This window comes from Condylura cristata, unplaced genomic scaffold, assembly GCF_000260355.1.
Source record: "Condylura cristata isolate star-nosed mole 26May11 unplaced genomic scaffold, ConCri1.0 scaffold00012, whole genome shotgun sequence".
In the NCBI taxonomy this organism is placed as follows: domain Eukaryota; kingdom Metazoa; phylum Chordata; class Mammalia; order Eulipotyphla; family Talpidae; genus Condylura; species Condylura cristata.
The window spans coordinates 16,523,824-16,542,715 of NW_004567113.1; the positions used below are offsets into that span (position 1 = coordinate 16,523,824).

Here is an 18,892-nt window from a genome sequence, read left to right on the forward strand (position 1 = left end):
TATATATAGCTTCAAGATCAAATAGTTATAATAAAAAGTCCAGTTCAATGGACTGTTTTAGGATAATTCAGCTCTTAATTAGGTTATCTTTTCCAATGTCTTCATGGACATTGGAATTATTTTTAAGTTGTACAAAACTATCTTTTCCTCATTGTATGATTTTGAAACTACAGAGGAAAACAGATTATTCCTCTTCCACTATGTACTAGGCATCATATCAAGTGCATTTTTTACTTTCAATGAATGTGATTTTTATGTTCAGATTACCCCTTTATTTATTTAAAAAAAAAAACTATCTTCCTAATCTTTATTTTTTTAAACATATTATTTCCTCATAGTTTCTGTTTCTTCTTTTTTTGTCTTTAGATAATTTTAAATATGTTTATTTCACAGTCGACCCTATATTTAAAATCCTTGGGATTTTAATATTGTTAGTTTTGATTATGGATCTGAGCTCTGTTTTCTCATATGTTCCTTAATTTTGAATTCTGAGCTAATCTTTTGTGGTTTTGTCTGTGAGACTTCTTTGTGCCCAGGAGTTTCGGGTAGACATTCCACACCAGAAATCTACTAATTTCTATAGGGGACCCAAGAATATCACTGACATGACATTAATTTCATAGCAATATCTCAGCTTTGGGTTTCTCAGACAATGCACACAGTCTATAGGTAATTTTGGATATGCAGGAGAAAGAAATCTGAAGTTCTGAATTCTCCATAGATATTTTGTTTTACTCTGAATCTCAGGAAACACTGGTAAATTTTTCATCATCTTCTCTGTGCTGGTGAGCTTCTTGTTTCCTATCCTGTCCCTCTACTGGAAGACATGTCTTCCCAGAACCCTAGTCTTGTAGGATATGAACTTCAACTTCATGATCCACATGAGCGTTAAGCTCTAAACCCCAGGATTACACACAACCCTTCTCAGGGAAGTTATGTCATTAACTCATGCACAGACTGGAATTAGTTCCTTCTGTGTTCCTGATAACCTGGAAATTTCTCTCAATTGGGAGGTTGCTTATCAATGTCTTATAATTCTTACTTTCTTTTATTTGGCATTGATGGAGAAAATTTCAGGTTATCATCTCTACTATCTGTCTGGAAATTGAAGTAATAATGGACAAAAACAGTGAAAAATGTTTTTATGCAAAGAATTGTTTGTTTTTGCAGAAAGTTAGAATGAAGTCTGGTGATGTTCTGGGAGGAATGCAAAGTGGGGCTTGATAATCAAAGCTTTGAAACTAAACTGCTCTATATTAGCTAAGTGACTTTTAGCAAGTTAATTTCTATTATTATTGTTCTATTATTATTAATTTCTCTTAATAAGAACTTGTTGGGCCGTCCCTGGTGGCGCAGCGGGTTGAAGCACAGCACTAAGAAACTAAATCCACTTCAGCATGAGTTTGATCCCCACCCCGAGGTGACCCACATGGCGCGGCAGACCTCTCCTGTCCTGCCAGCTGCTACCCTCAGCAGTGTACTTCGTCGATCTGCCTGTTCTGCTCCCTACTCTGTCTCTGGTGAATCTTCTCACTGCCCCTGCACCTCTGGCCTGTACCCCAGTTCTGTATGCACAAATAAATAAATCTTAAAAAAAAACACTTGTTTAAGATTTATATGTAGCATATTTACATTACTTAGCACTTTGTCTAATAAATAAAATTTGTACAGTGATAGGTATTAATGATTATTTTGTTTTTCAAGGTGCATCATCAAAAATCAAGTCCAAGATTGAGGAATACAATGAAATAATGAAAAAGAAAAAAAAAAGTTACCAAATCGAGGGGAGTCCTCTGTAATTTTGTAGATGATTTCTGAGGCTCTGGCACCTGAAGCTTCAGCTTGCAAGATTCTATTGGTAATCTGTAGCATCCCCCCTTCTGGAACCCACACCATTGAATTAGCCACAATTCGAAGACTACCATCATTCTAGAATAAGGAAAGAGTTAAGAATTAGGTCCAAGCAAAATAACAGAATACCAGTCTTTTAAAATATAAATTTCAGATCTTATTGCTGTTCAAGATTATCTAGGAGTAGGGAAACATATCTTTAAAGTCACACAATGAATAGTGCATATGCATATTATATGTGGGTATATAGACACATATATGTAAACATACATATGTATTGGTCCTGCTTTTTGTTCTAACTAAACATAAGTAAGGAACTTATTTCATTCATTAAGACAAAGTCTCCCCATTTCTTTATTTATTTGTCCATCTATTTGTCCTTCCACCTTCCCCATCCACGGACATTCAAGAACTATTCATTATACATTTATGTCGGGTTCTTTGCCAGAGTCCTGAGATAGCTACAGATGGCTTACACAAAACCTCAGTTTCAGAAATTATAGTCTAGTCGGGGGGAGAGAGACATTTAAGTAGGATACATCACAGTGATGCTCTATAGGAAGCGGAGCAGGAGCTGTGGGAGAATAAAGAAAGAAGTTTTTCTCATTGGCAGAGGAATGCTAGGGAAAGCTTTCTCAAGGAAATATTTTCATCTTAAATAACAAAAATTGGTCTTCTAAGCAGAGAAGCAGTGAAACACATTTCAGGTAAGGGCTGAGTTCAAGCAAAGGCAAATATATGAAAATGCGCTGCATATTTTTAATAAAATATTCATGTATTTGGTGCAAGTAGAGGTTCAGGAAGCCAGAGGAAGAAGTGAATAGAGTTGGTTGGCTAGTAGTAGGCAGAAGCTATTTTGAACACCTGGGTTAATCTTGTAGGTATTGTAAAGTAACCTGGATCTTTAGGGAAGAAATGGAATGATCAGGTCTGGTTTTAGTAAGATAGATCCAGCAGGAAGAGATGGAGGGACCAGAGCTGGGGTGAATGGAGCTGTAGAAACCATTTAGCAAGTTCTTGTAATGGTGCAAGTGAGAGAAGATGAGAAGGTAATTGCAGTGGGAATGGAGAGTTGGAAATAGATTCCAGAAACACTGCAGAGGCAGAATTGACAGGCCTTGATGGCTGATTGAAACTGAAGTCTTATCAACAGTTGGAACTAGCTAGCTGGAAGAAATAGGCTATTTAGCACGCTGGAGAAGGCAACTATTTTAATTGCTAAAGCTAATGTCATTAAAAAGCATTGCCACTCCTGATTTGCAAGGTACACCCCTTCTTTCAAAGCCTCATAATCGACATTTCCCACTGAATAAGATTAGTGAGCCTGCCAGTGTTCAGTTTTCAGTTGTTTAAAAAAATGGGTAAATCTGATACTTCAAAAAAGGGCATTTCAGAACAGTTTTCTAAATTATTGTTATTACTTTCAAATATGCCAATAATAGAACAGAGCAAATAGCACTCCCAGGAGACAAATATGCAGAACAGAAGAAAACAAATATTCCTCTGCAGTCACTGACATGAGTTCTTTTGTACTCCTCTGGAGGCAACCACAGCTATTTTCGCCACAATCACCAGGAAGCTGAGTCAAACAATGTTGGGAGAATGGCAGTAAAGGCATCTTCTATAGTAACTGGCACTCAGGAACAAAATCCTGGAGAATTTTCTCCTCTCTTTACAAAGTGTGCCAAGAACTTTATAATGTGCCAGAATTCTGGGGACAAGGCCCTATGAACTCCAGCAGTGCTATGTAACAAAATACACTGGGACCAGGTGTTTAATTGCTCAAAATCTTTCTATAGCATCGACCTTGCCAACTTTGATTACACGTATGGACATCACTCACCACCGACGGTGGCACTGAACTGAGAAGGTGGTGTGGTTTTTCATATTTTGAGGAAATAAGCATTTGTGACCCTAAAACACAACCCCAGATGTCTTTCCTATTACATCTCTGTCTTGACAATAACAATACAAGTCTTTGTAATTCTTGAGTGAATCTAAATTTCTAGGTGGTAGTACTTCTTGTAAGCCAGTGTTCAGAGACCAGCAACATTTGGAAGTTTATTAAAAGTTTAGAATCTCAGGGACCCTTCCAGGTGGCGCAGCAGGTTAAAACACAGCACTAAGAAGCTAAAACCACTTCAGCATGAGTTCAATCTCAGCCCCGGAGGTGACCACATGGTGTGCGGCAGACCTCTCCTGACCTGCCTGTTGTTTCCCTCAGCAGTGTACCTCATCAATCTGCTTGTTCTGCTCCCCACTCTGTCTCTGGTGAACCCTCTTACTGCCGCTGCACCTCTGGACTGTACCTCAGTTCTGTATGTATAAATAAATAATTCTTTAAAAAAAAATTTAGAATCTCAAACTCCAACTGAGACCTTCCAAATTAAAATCTGTTTTTTCCCCCACAAATTTTGTGGAAGTACCAACAGACAAAAATTGTACATATTTAATGTGTATAACACAATTGTTTGATAACATGTGTACATTGTGAAATGATTACACTATTAAGCTAATTAGGATATTTATTTCCTTACAGAGCTATGATTTTTTTGGTGTGGGGTGAATACACTTTAGATAAACTCTCTTAGCAATTCTAAGTTTGCTATACATTATTAAACATAGTCACCAGGGGGTACATTAGATCACCAGAACTTATTAACGCTGTATAAGTGAACTTTTGTATACTTTGACTAATAGCTCCCCATTTCTCCTATCTCCAGCCTCTGATAACCTCTATTCTACACTGCTTTATGAGTTCAACATTTTTAGATTCCACATATAAATGAGATAATGCATGTTTTCCTGTGTCTAATCAACTTTACTTAGCATAATTGTTGCTAGACTCATCCATGCTGTCAGGAATGGCAGGATTTCTTTCTTTTAAACGGATGAATACTATTCCACTGCCTATAGAGACCATGTTTCTTTATCTACTCACCCACTGAAAGACACTTAGGGTGCTTTCACATTTTGGTCATTGTGAATAATGCTGCAATTACCACAGTGGTGTAGCTATCTTTTCAAGACTCTGTTTTTTTTTGGGGGGGGGGAGGGTCTCTGTTTTCTTGCCTTTGGATACATATATCCAGATATGGGATTGTTAGATGAAATGGTAGTTCTATTTTTAATTTTGAAAGGAAGATCCATCCTGTTCTCCGTAGTGGTGGCATCAATTTACACCCCTAATAATAGTATAGAGGGATTCCTTTTCCTCTTCCTCTTCAACCTCATCAACACCTAGCTCCCCTTTATTTTGATAACAACCATTCTAGGAGGTATGATGTCATACCGCATTGTGGTTTTGATTTGCATTATCCTGAAGATTAGTGATGTTGGTCAGCTTTTCTTAAAAACATTTTGGCTATTTGTATGGCTTATATTGAGAGATATTTATGCAGGTCCTTAATCCATTAATTTTTTTTTTATTTTCTTTCTGAATTGAATACCTTATATATTTTAGATATTACCCTTTCTCAGGTTTCAAATTTTTCTCCCACGCTCTAGGTTGTCTTTTCATTTTGTTGATTATTTTTTGCTACACAGCTTTTTTAGTCTGATGGACCCCACTTGTAGTTTAACAAGATCTCCAGGACATGTGGAGTCATGCTATAGTGTGAAAAGCGAGGCCCACGTGAGTAATCTAGAAATCATGATGATTCTAGGGTGGTTCTTTTGAAAGTCTAGCAACAGGTCTTTTAGAATATTTACCTTTATAATAGGATAATAAATATGTCTCTGTTTCAGAATTACTAGCTTTCAGTACTTAAGAATAGGAAAACAAGTATAATTAAGGAAAATATTCTTTTCACTCATTATGATGAAGATGATGTTTTTGGTAGCTTTCTTTTGGAAGAGGGTCAAAAGAAAATACAAGAAGAGTTGACTAGATGGCAATAAATACATTGTCTTTTCTGCAGCTAATATTTCCACAAAACCACCAAATTTTAATCAACTTCCCCAATGTCTTTGATATTTTGCAATTTATGTTTTTGTAGCTTTTTCCCAGGACAATGATGCATATACTCTTGGAAGCTCAAGAAATTAGCCTTAATATCAGCTGAATAATTTTCTGCCTAGTGATGTTTTATACTCTTTCAGGGTACCACATTAGAAGGCAATGAAAACCCCAAAAGTAAAACTTGAAGCATAATTAAATCAGTGCTTTAAATTAAATAGTTCTCCTAATTTAGTTCATACAACAATAGGCATACAGAAATGCTGGTTATAAAGTTAGCCAAAATATACTGTACTACAAGTAAAAATACAAATGTAAACTAGAAGAACCAAGCCTTATATATTTTTGGAGAAGAAAAAAAATCTCACAAACAAAATGAGAACTCCCCCACTGTAGGGATAAATTGATGAGCTCAAATGACAGTGTACCTCCAACAAAGGCCAAAGTATTCAAGATCAACCAAATTTTAAAATTTATTAAATAGAAAGCAACTATAGTTGGATATAATACCAACCTAAAATTATATTTATTCTAAAAAACATAGCATAATTTTCAAAGTCTCCTATGCCATAGCTTTTAAAATTTAATCTTCTAAGACATTTGGATTTTAAGGAAGGGTCATGGGGAGTGGCACATATAAAGTGAAACTTAGATGCTATTTACCAAAATGAAGAATGATGAAAAGATACTTGGCCTGCTTTTGTGTCTGTCAGTGTGTGAATGTCCCTTAGAAGTTTCCACCTTCTAGTTAAGATTACAGAACCTTTCTCCATGTAGATTTCAAATGCCTTACATATATGTTTTTTTAATCAAACACTATCTGAGTATATAAGTATATGACCTGAGCAATGAATTTTTTAGACACTAAACTGAATAAATTAAGCAAATTCAAAAGCTATAACCCTGACAGAGGGTGAGAATTTACTTATTTATAACACAGACCCTTATTCAGTGGAAAAACATTTTTTCTCTGTGGATACTTACAATTTTCATAACCAAATTATGTCCTTGCAAGATAATTCAGTGGCTGGGTAGGCTTACAGGAAATCAAGGGACTTCTCAAGCTCAAACAGCTACAAAGAACTTTTAGCAACAGAATTTTCCATCCAGTTCATAGCAAGACACGTGGGGGCTTTTAATATCAAAGCGTTACCAAGCTGCAGAAAATAACTGCTCAAACAACAACAAACGAGGTCAGAAAGATCATCAGATTTATTGCCTCAGTGGAAAAAGAGGTTGATTTCCGGAGGTGTCTTAATTAATGGAAAAGAAGGTAATTCCTTGAGAGCCCAGCAGTGGAAAGAAATCCACCAATAAGCATGATTTTCCCCTGCACACATGTGAGTCCTTTATTAGACACCGAATTGCTTTAGCATCATATCTCTAGCAAGCTGGGGTTTGGTAATCCACCCAATTAATGAAAGCCTGTTCAGCAAAGCATTTTTTATTACCTTTTAATCTTTTTGATTTCTTTTGCCTCCTTCCCGCAACAGAACATGTTTCAACACCAGTCAAAGTTCTATTTTCTCCTCAGTGACTCAGTGTAAGCCTAGAGGGTGGCACACAAGTTTATTCACTGCCATGCCAAAGATAAAAACTTAAGTTTTTATCTTAAGATAAAACTTAAGAATTTCAGAAGCAATAATGGATTTGACAGCTCCTATTGTGGCCCCATGTAGAGCACCCCAATATTACCACAAGTGACCTGAGGGCTTCTCATTCAAGAGCAGAGATGGTCTTAAAGGCAGGAGCACAGACTCAAGCTGTTGCATCCAGATATCTGTCCAGCTGCCCAACAAAAATGTACTGAGTTCCTCTGATGTGTGTCCTGACACAACTTTCTTTTTCTATCTCTCCCTCACTTCCCATCTATTTTACCAGGTTAAAGTTTCCATTGAACAATACTGGAATTAATTTATATAGCCGTTCATTTGGATTAGACCTAACTTCTTTGGCCATTCCATTTAAGCCACCAGCTAGACATAAGCAGTAAGTGGCCTCACTCCAAATTTAATATAGTGGTAGACCAGCCTTATGATAAGGACCTGATGCCCATCTTCAGAAAAGGCTATCAGAACAAAATCAATCACCTCTCTCTACAAATCTGCTGAAAGCCGTTACCCATTGAAGCAATTTTTCTTCTTGGTCTCCAGTAGACTTATGATTATAAATAGCTTCACTTGTAACAAGATGTGTTAAGTCCAGAGGGAAGATTCCAGGAAGCTTGGGGCCCACAGTGCTTGGATAAGACACTGAGAAAATGACTAGATTACTTCCCCATTCTATCCATTTAAGAGGATAAAAATATTTATGACCAAAACATTGAAAAACAGGGACTAGAATGAAAAGACTCATGTGGTTAAGCATGAGGAGCCAGAATGCACTCAAGCTGAAATCACAACTCCAAGACAAAACACATTTACAACAGATAAATGCTTCTAAACTTTTTCAGTGTTTTCTTTCGGAAAAAGTAGAGAAAATAACTGTACAAACATCATAAAATTAGTGAAGATAAAATAGAATAGTTCACACCAACCACAGGGGCCCAATGAAGGTTAAAAATAAAACAAATAAAAGACTTCCTAACCATGCTAGAATTTCCTTTAGAAGTAAGATCACAGAGCCTCTACTCCAACCTTATTCATCTGGCTATTGTAAAGAAGAGAAAAACAGGTTTGAGGAAAATTACTTTTAATTTCTACAGGGAAACATAGAAATATTTAAAAATATTATCATTATTACAGTATCAAATTTATTATTAGTATATCCTAATGGATCCTGGGGCTCTGGTCACTGATTTCATTATTCCAGTTAATTAGCATAAAAGCTATCAGTTCACTTGATGGACAGCACTGTGAGAGAATGATGGAGGGTAAGGGGGGAGGGCGTGGAGGAGGTGGTGGAGGAAGGGAAGGAGAGGGAGGAGGGACGAAGGAGGAGGAGGAAGAAGAGGGGGAGGAAGAGAAGAAGGAGGAGGAGGTGGGGGATAGGGGCAGACACCATAAATACCAACATGATTCTTGATTGATAAGCACTGCAAGAATTCTTAAGTTCTGTGCTTTATTTTCCTTTGTTTGGTTTTGGGAGTCATAGTAGCTAAAATCCTAGAAACACCCTTCATTCTTGGGCCACACCACACAAAACGATTGCGCAATACACTGAACTGAGCTTCCAACATGGAGATCGAAAGCATGATAGGAAAGGCGGCTGCTAGGGTTGCACTGAAATCCTTTAAAACCTTTGGAAAGAAACCAAGAAGGAAGAAAAGAAAACTTTTTGCATCTGTCTAGACTTCATCTCTTTAGAACTAAACCTCATCTCCCAGGGCAATTGCAAGAGGGTGATAATTAGGATTAGCTGCAAGATGGCTATGTGCCAACTCTATCTCATAATCAGCCTTGACTTACTCTCGTCTATCTCATGCCACCATCACTGTTTCCAGCAGCTGAAAATAATGAGACAAGGGCCTGTGAAACTAGTTGGCAGACTATGTCAGTTGCAGGTGTTCACCTTCACAAGGATCAATCACAAATTTTGAGTGATCATTGGTGAGAAAGTGACAAGTGATTTCTAAACTGTCCTCAGCAAATCAATCTCTCTAGGTAATCATTAATGGCACTTTAGTAAGTACTGATATTTGGAATGAAAAGTTCAAAATAAAAATGTAAGTCTCCCAGTCTACTATGGAAAAGAGCCATTCTTGCTGTAACAGAAAAGGGTTCCTAGTGAACTATCAAGTAATACATAGTTTTAAAAACATTCTCAATAGGTCTCTTTCATCATGCGTGTGATAGTTCAATAATTGCCAAAATTGTGAAAATTACAATGCCACCCCATTGAAATATGTACAAACATTGTGTAGTCTGAATACAATAGTATTAGATGGTTATGTATTTATTTTAGTATCTAAGGGAGAAAGTATAATTCTATCTTAAATCCAGAATTTCCCAAGTTTCAGTTATTAGAGTGAGGTTACAATAAAAAATTGATCCCATCAAAAATATGAAGTAAATAATGGGACAGGTGTATGGACGAGGCAAAAAGAGATGGCAACTCAGGTTGAGAAACACTGTTTTTTACTGGGTTCCTATGCCTTGGACCATGGAGTCCTATGATTACCACTAAGAGAGTTCCTTCAACATGTTCACTTGAACTAACACCATGGATGAACTCATTCTTTTTGATTCATCATGGTAACTATGAATTTCACATTGCATGAGTTGTACTGGAAGGGTAGACAAAAGAGGGGTGCACTGCTTTTGATGCACACGATCACTCTCAACAAGAGATACTCTGTGGCAATGACATTGGCTAAGGCAGGATGTCAACATAATGGTTAAAAAATTCCCATTTTGGGCCCTCCCTGGTGGCGAAGTGGGTTAAAGCACTTCAGTGCAAGTTGGATCCCCAGCCCCAGAGATGACCCATATGGCCTGGCAGACCTCTCATGACCTGCCCGCTGCTCCCCTCAGCAGTGTACTTCATTGATGTGCCTGTTCTGCTCCCCACTCTGTCTCTGGTGAATCCTCTGACTGCCCCTGCACCAGTGGCTTGTACCCCAGTTCTGTATGTATAAATAAATAAATAAATCTTAAAAAAAAAATTCCCATTTTGTAAAGAACATGAGTTAGGTCTCTCAGATCAGAAGCGATCCTAACAAAATATACTGTGTTCTCTCAGACAGGGAAATGTGTTCTGTTTATCTATGGATGCCTATTTATCATCATAACAGTGCTCAATAAATGTTTAAATAAATAATTGCTTATATCATAACATTATGAGTACTATGAAATAATACTATCAGCAAAGCCTCATGTGTTAGTGCGAGGAAATTGGGTCTGAAGAATGACACCTACCTTGGACACAGTCTTCACACGGAACAGTATATTTTGGAAAGAGTGTCCATCATTGACCTGCAAGACTGCAATGTCAGACATGCTGTCAGAGCCATCATGGGCATATTGGAGAAGACCCCTGGAGAGCTCATCTAGTCGGAATTGATAGAGAGGGGCTGCAGGGGACTGACGTGTTTGGAGCAACTGGCCATGAAGTGGAGGATCCAGCACTTCGACAACCACATCCTGTGGGTTGTCGTCATCTCGGATATCCAATAGCTGTTTGGTGATGGTTCCCCTCTCTCCTCTGCTAATGTGGAGGACCTCATTTCTCAGCACATAGGGGGCCTGTGGAATTAAAGGGAAAGAGAGGAAGCAAAGTCACTGAGTAGGAAAAGAGAGGACAATCCAGTGGCCTAGAAATCAACTGTATGCAATCTGATTGACATTTCTGTGCTTTTCAAGGGACTCTAGATGCTTCAACAAAGCTGTTGTCGGGGTGACGCTTTTGGCAGCAGTGTGGTCAGTCATGGTACTAAGAGCAAACAAGATGACTTCACACTCAGTTCTGGAGGTTTCTCAAGCTACTTTAAGACCATCAGAAGCAATTAGGAAGGGCTGTTTGCTTCTAAATATCTAAAGTCTTTGTTATCATGACTTATAGACTATATTTCCTGTGTTGTAAATCAGATCAGTTCACTCATCAACCCAATCAGCTCTCTGAATACAAGAGAAAGTAATAAGAGCTATGAAAATTTTGGATGTGTATTTGGGAGTTGAGCCTTTCGCTCAGACCACATTGCAGCATCCTGACACAAGTAAGGTACTTCTGCATTTTGAAGTCATGCTATTCCTTGCCCATCCCACCCCCACCCAAGTTGTTCCAATCCAACCCAAGCTCAGGTTGGACAGCCTGACAAGGCTGAGTGAGGCAGCTGTGTACGGCAGCTGGTTAATTCATTTGCCAACAAAGCAAAATGTAGCATGTGTGTCTATTTTTTTAGGATTCTTAGATTCTCCAGACCCCTTCCCCCCAAAACAGTAAGCAGATAAAATGTTCTTTCATAAAGATTAAAGTTAATGAATCATAACCAAAAAAAACTCTCCAGAAAAAATATAAAGGCCAGAAGCCAAAGAAAACATTAGCTGAAGTTTTTCATATCATTTAAATTGAACCATCATGGACTTTTCTCAGCATACTGTCTTCTCTAATCCAAATGGCTTTTTAAAAATTACCCAAGCACACTCCTGGAAATTTCAATATCTATTAATGTAATGTCTAACTAATGGGTCATTATAATAATCACATATGAAAAACTAGATAATAGCTACTACTCAGAATTCCCAAGTGAGAATCCAAAAGCTATGATTCTATACATGGGAACGAACAGTCCCTCAGTGTCTGAAAGAGGAAAGATCAAAGGTGATGTCAAAATCCATAAATGAAAAAGATAAAATTAATTTCCATGAGAAAATCTCAAGGAGACATGGGCTATATAAAACTATCACAGAAATGTAAGTGAACAAAAATCAGTTAAAATTCGCTTCTGAAATACCATTTTAAAACTTTCAAAATGATAAGTTTTTCAGATAATAAGTAAAATAAAAAGGTGCCCTTACTACCTACACACTTGGTTTTGGGAAAACAAACAAAGTCAGGGAATCATAGAAACTCTCTATCCAAATTAGGCAGTCATTGCCTAAACCTACCATTGGCCTTTTATTCATCTAGCAAGAATAACTATATAATAAAAACAGAAAGAATAACAAAACTTCTGTACTTGAGCTTGAAACATCTAAGTCAATTAAATCCTGGGACTTACAGAGATCACAAGTTTCATTTTAATTAAAACAAAATTTATACTCTTAACCCAACCCTGAGATCAAATTAATTTAGGATCAATTTCTATTCATTTCTTGACTTAAGTCATCCCAGAGGTGAGAATGTCATCAGGATGAGTTCAGTTGGGCCATGAATACTATTTGGCTTCCACTCCTTATTCAAATCTATGTTATTCAATGTCTGTGGTCTTATATTTAGACCAAAATATATGAAAATATCACTTTAAAAACAATGTCTTGTGGGCCCTCCCTGATGGCACAGCAGGTTAATGAACAGCACCAAAAAGCTAAAGCTACTTCAGCATGAGTTTGATCCCAGCCCGGGAGGTGACCCACATGGTGCAGTAGCCCTCTCTTGACCCGCCTGCTGCTCCCCTCAGCAGTGTGCTTCATCAGTCGGCCTGTTCTGCCCCCACTCTGTCTCTGGTGAATCCCCTCATTGCCCCTGTACCTCTGGCCTTTACTCCAGTTCTGTATGCATAAATAAATACATCTTTAAAAAAAAAATGCCTTGTGTCCTCCACTGAATCATGCTAAACACTGCCACAAGTTGGCATTCAGGTAGTCTTAATGTCTTAGTTCCCCATGATGACATTTAACTTTGTTATGACTATCTCTTTTCTTGCTACTGTCGCTGCACATTTTAGCTCTTGGTTACTAGAGCATCTATCACTATATGTAATCTAGACACATAAGTATGACCCAACAGATGAGTGATAAGAAACAAGAGTCATCAGGCTGAGTTTTACAGCATGGGCCAAGATTCCTTGAACTTCTGTTTGGCTGATGACCACACTAGCACTCCATTTAAGCAGCTCCTTAACAAGCTCCTCTGAGTTGCATGCAGTCTGGCTAGAGGACAGACAGGAAGATACAGCCAAATGTAATTCCATATTCCTGAGAAACAAATACTTATAAAAAACCACGTCATTTACCTATGAATAAGGAAAGTCTTAACCACTCTAACAACTTCAAATTATTTTGAAAGGCTAGTATCTAGTCAATACAATAAAGTAAGGCACCACTGTAGAATGGGCAAAAGCAGACTGCAGCCAGATATCCTGGCACCAATCTTGGCTCTCTATTTACTAGCATATCACCACGAAATGTCTCATAACTTCCTTATGACTTTGCTTCCTTGTCTGTATTTTGGGGCTAAGTACTTTAGAAATATATCATGGATATTAAATAAAAAAACACTAAGATAAGTACTATCAATATGTTAGTAATTGTTGCTACAGCTGTTACTGCTCACAAGTACTAAAGTTTGTTTCCTCAGTGGCATTTCATGAAAAAAACTGAAATATGGTTAATTTATCTTATCAATCAGGAGTGAGAGCTGAACAGCTAAATGGCACAAAGACAGTAGCAAGAAAAGAGATGGTCTTAAGAAAGCTGCTCATCATTATGGGGAGCCAGGAAAACCTAAATAGCCAACTCTTGCCAGTGTTTTATCATGATTCAGTGAGGGACACAAGGCGTTTTTCTTGTTTTCACTTTTATGAAAACACGAAAGTAAAGCTACAAGAAAACTTAATTTGTGCTAGAAATCTAGCAGTCATATAAAATTATTAACTCATGGCATTTTTTTTTTTACCTGTGTTGAAAATGCTTGTATGTTGATCAACTGTGGTTCAGAGAAGAACTGCTGGTCACTGATTTTCAGGGAAAAATAACCTTTCCTAAAAGGGCATTCCCAAGAAAGGAAAGAGAAAAGATAATTATTAAGTTAGTTTTTAGAAAACAAGTATTAAAAATACCATGTGGTTTCAAACCATGACAACGGTAATATTCACAATGTAAATAAAAAATGACTAGACCAGGATGAAGCTAGTGAGATGTCATTAAAACTGTACAGGCTATTAATTTACTGTAAATTAATATTTAAATTTGAGAATGGAAAACAACCTTTCCTAGTCTCTAACTGTTCTCAATGACTCCTCTTCCCTGCAGTCTTTCCCTGGCCCCCCCCAATTCAAGAGAGTAGAGCTCCAATCACAATGTTTGCATTGTGTGTATCCCATGACTATCCTCTTGGCACCCTCCCTTAGCCTAAAACACATTCAACATACACTGGATGAGAAGTGGTGGCTGATTATCCTCTAGAATCCCAAAGCTACCCTAAGAACACACATTTCCCTATGGGGGAACCATAGTTTATTATGTGAGTTCAAATATGGTGCAGTATAGGAGAGTTGACTGCCCTTGACACTAAGGAAGAATTCAGTTCTGCTTCCCGTCCTAGTTTCAGCTTCCAGGCTGGTCCCTCAGTGCCCTTGATGTCCCTGGGACCTGAGCCACCCCTGCAGTGTTATAATAAACTATTTTGCCTCATCTACTTCAAATTGACTTCCATTAGTTGGAACCAAAAAGTCCTAATTAGGAACAAAATTAGGTTCTCTCTTTGCTGTGGATTTTACCTCCTGTAAGAGTTTTGTTCCATCAGCTTCAGAAACAACTAGAAGGAAGGTAGCAATTGCCCACTTTCAAAGACAGATCAAGCACAGAATTCATTTCTGGCTGACAAGATGTGTATTTAATGCATTGTGGCAGGTTTTGAATTCTGATCTGGGATAGGGACCATGATTTAAGAAAAGTTCTTTAGAAGTTGGAAATAACTACTGATCCATGAAAGCATGTGAATGGATCTTAGAAGCTCTGTGGCAAGAGACAGAAACAAGAGATTATATGCCAGGTGATTCCATCCATATGACATTCTAGAAAGGGCAAGACCAGAGGGGTGAAAAGCTAATCAGGGTTTTCTTGAAAGGAAGGGAGTAATTATAAAAAGATTTTTGGAAGGTGACAGAACTGTTTTATAACTTGATTGTGGTTGTGATCTCAAGACTGCAAGGTTATACATTTGTTATCACTCATAGTACAGGACACTTTGAAATGGGGAAATCAGGTCAATAAACCTGATTTGTTTTAAAAACGTATCCTGCCATTCCTCTGGTTCCATCCTCTCATTTTATGTCCCAATCAAGTCTTGCCCCTCTCCATTTCTACATCTAGATTTCAAGAGCATGAAACTGATGGAAGCATCAGAATCAACAAAGAGGTGGCTATCCCCAACCCAGTGGAGAAAATGATTTATGGTGGCCCTGAAGTTACAACTGTGGCCAACATCTCAGCAAAATCAGTTTCTATGGTCACTATGATCATCTTTCCAGTTCAGCTTGCATTCCAGTGATCAATCCCTCTCAGAAAGAACCCAAACCTAAAGAATCATGGTCAGTGTTTGCAGGGAGGAAAACAAATGTACAAACTGGTCTGGCAGGTTGCTTCTTTATTTTTGTACCACTCAGAAACTTTTGCCTTTAACTTTCTTTTTTTCATGAACATCTACCAACCTTATGCCACTTTTATCATTATTTAGTTTAAATTTTAAAATAAAGGAAATGGAGTATCAAAGTGGGTACCAAAAATAAACAGGGAAGTGAAGGAATTCCCTGGCAAAGAGCTGTCATTCTTGGTCTCACCTAGAGATGCAAAACTGATACTGCAGGAAAGTGAGGTAATGAGGTAAGAAGTGAGAGATCAATAGACGTGTGGGCTCACTTTGATTATCTGTGGAGCTTTACATTTTTCCCAAGTGACTCCAGTACTAGAGGTATGGAAGTGTGTGTGTGTGTGTGTGTGTGTGTGTGTGTGTGTGTGTTTATGAAAGAGAGAGAGGGAGAGAGAGAGAGATGAAATCACTTTGGGAACTGCCTTGCAACAAAATAAATACAGGAAATGGAGCACAAATTTGAAGAAGGTTTCTCTGGCATCAAACACTTGGGTTTTTTCTGGTGTAGTTCTGGAGCATAGTTCTCTATGCAATAATCTCTTGTGCCCTGACGATGCGAGCATGCCAGTAACCCTTGTTTTTGAAGGAGGCAGACACCATCGTGGCTGTTGGCATGGATGGTGGAATCAGAGTCGGGGGTTGGAGTTTCAGCTTCATGCCCACAGCGAACCAGTGCTGGCACATGCTTACTTAAATCTCAAGTCCTTAGCTGGTCTGTCTGTGGACTGGGAACATAAATGCACACAATTCACCCAGAGTGCCTGATACTAAACCTGGCTCAAAGTTAGCAGTTGATAAATGGTAGTTGTAGTTGTTACTCCTATGAGATGATGCTTTGAGATAACTGGCATTGTCCGCTCTGAACTACAATAAAGTGCCACCTGGCTCTGCCTGGCAGCACAGCAGGTTAGGACGCAGCACTGCAAGCTAGCCACAGCCGCATCTGTGCAAGTCGATCCTTGGCCCCGGGGGTGACCCACATCACACCACAGACCTCTCCTGACCTGCCCGCTGTTCCCCTCAGCAATGTACTTTGTTGATCTGCCTGTTCTGCTCCCCACTCTGTCTCTGGTAAAGCCTCTCACCACCCCTGCACCTCTGGCTTGTACCCCAGTTCTGTATAAATAAATAAATAAATCTTAAAAAAAAAAAGAAAAGAAAAGAAAAGAAAGTGCCAGTGCCATCTACTTTTCTCCCACCTATCTCGTAGCCCAACCTTAAAAAAATCTCTAGCATTGGGCCCTCCCTGGTGGCGCAATGGGTTAAAGCACAGCACTAAGAAGCTTAAGCCACTTCAGCATGAGTTCGATTCCCGCCTGCCTCAGAGGAGATCCACATGGTGTGGTAGACCTCTCCTGACCCGCCTGCTGAAATATTTACTGTGTTCTTATCACTGCTTCTTGGGTTTCAGTTCCTTACTTACACGTACAGTCTTCTCTGAATTGTCTGCACACTAAAGCAGAGCAGGGTGAAGGATTATCCAAGAGGCTAATCTTTAGGGTGTTTTCTCCTATTTCTGTTCAGTAGATTTATTCTGCTAATTACAGGGCAATATTTGATTGGATTGGTGTAACATTCAGTTGCATTCATCAAACACATTTCAGCTGGGGTGGGGAACACAGCCAGAAGTGTGCTAAGCATAAGGGAAAACTGGAGCAGGCCTAACAATTAACCATGATTAACCCCATGAAGTGGACAGTAAAAAGTTAACAGTGTTTCTTGTTTACTTTCAACTCTGAAATTCAAGGAACCAGATGAAATCTTGAAAAGTGGATACTCCATCCTCTGCCACTCCCTTCTATGAATATATTACCCTAATGTTGAAGAAGCTGTGGGAACAGCTGGGTATATATCTAATTTTGTTTCTGCTGGCCAAAAAAACTGGGTACTTACACTAGGAACTTTCCTTTCACATCAGAGAATTACCCATCATTATGTGCTAAAAAGAAAATGCCTGGAACAGAAGCGCTCGCTCTCAGCAATTACAGAGAAATGATGACAAGCAGCTGAAAGCATTTGGCATTTGTGGAATATCGATCTTCCCCAGAAGAGAAGGGATGGCTATTGGAAAAGTGGGAGGGGGAAAGCACTGGAAAGGAGGCAGGAGGGAAATAACAATACAATTCACCTGGGTTTTTCTTTGCTGTGCACAAAACGGACTTTTTTCTCCTTCACGTCTTTCCAGCTAAAATGTCCAGCTTTGTCGACTAGAGTCTCTTTTCCATTCCTCGAGAGGACTAACTGACCGTTGGTGGGAGTGTTCACGACATGAAACAGAAGGTCTTCCACCCTGCCCCCCTGGTCTTGGACATTCAGGAGGGCAAAATCCAGGAGCTTCATTGAACCAATTGCAAGGGTGAGAGAACCATTCACGTGAAGACTAGGAGTATGTACTTTGTCTGGAAAAACAAAAACCCAAAGGTCAAGCTCGTTAAATTCACTAATTAGGCTTTTTTTTTTTAAAGAACAGATTTGTAATGCAACAAAGATCAGAATCCAGGCTACTGTATACCAAAAGCCTCCCTATAATCCAGCAAGAAACACATGCGGATAACACAGGATTTCAAAGTTCAACTATGTGATCTTGATTTAGGCAATGCTTTCTGAGCTGTGACACCAAAAGCAAAGTGACAAAAATTGATAGATTGGAAATCATTCAAATGAAATGCTTTTGGGCTTCAAAAGAAATGAGTCAAAAAAAAAAAAACTGTGTAAAGAGAATCCACAGAAATGGAGAAAATATTTGCAAAACAAGTATATGAAAAGAGTCCTGGGCCCTCCCTGTGGCACAACAGGTTAGGATGCAGCACTACAAGCTAGTTGCAGCCACTTCAGTGTCAGTATGATCCCCAGCCCCGGAGATGATCCACATGGCACAGCAGACCTGTCTCGCCTGCTGCTCCCCTCAGCAGTGTACTCTGTCAATCTGACTGTTCTGCTCCCCACTCTGTTTCTGGTGAAGCCTCTCACCACCCCTGCACCTCTTGCACCTCTAGCTTGTACCCCAGTTCTGTATGAATAAATGAATAAATCTTTTTTTCTAAAGTCCTGTATTTAAAACATGTAAAGAACTCAATAAAAGACAACCCTATTTAAAAATAGCCAAAGAATTCA

At 38.6% G+C, this 18,892-nt stretch overlaps 1 protein-coding gene across 1 annotated transcript in view; it reads right to left on the reverse strand.

Annotated features, from left to right (window-relative positions):
• Positions 1–18,892, reverse strand: part of FRAS1 (Fraser extracellular matrix complex subunit 1) — a 412,381-nt gene that overhangs the window by 118,008 nt on the left and 275,481 nt on the right. Inside the window, exons 27-30 of the mRNA XM_004681192.2 lie at positions 17,907–18,177; positions 14,084–14,168; positions 10,666–10,992; positions 1,776–1,929 (exon numbers count right to left, since the gene is read on the reverse strand). Coding sequence (XP_004681249.1) covers positions 1,776–1,929; positions 10,666–10,992; positions 14,084–14,168; positions 17,907–18,177 — 837 coding nt within the window. The remainder of the gene's footprint in view (positions 1–1,775; positions 1,930–10,665; positions 10,993–14,083; positions 14,169–17,906; positions 18,178–18,892) is intronic.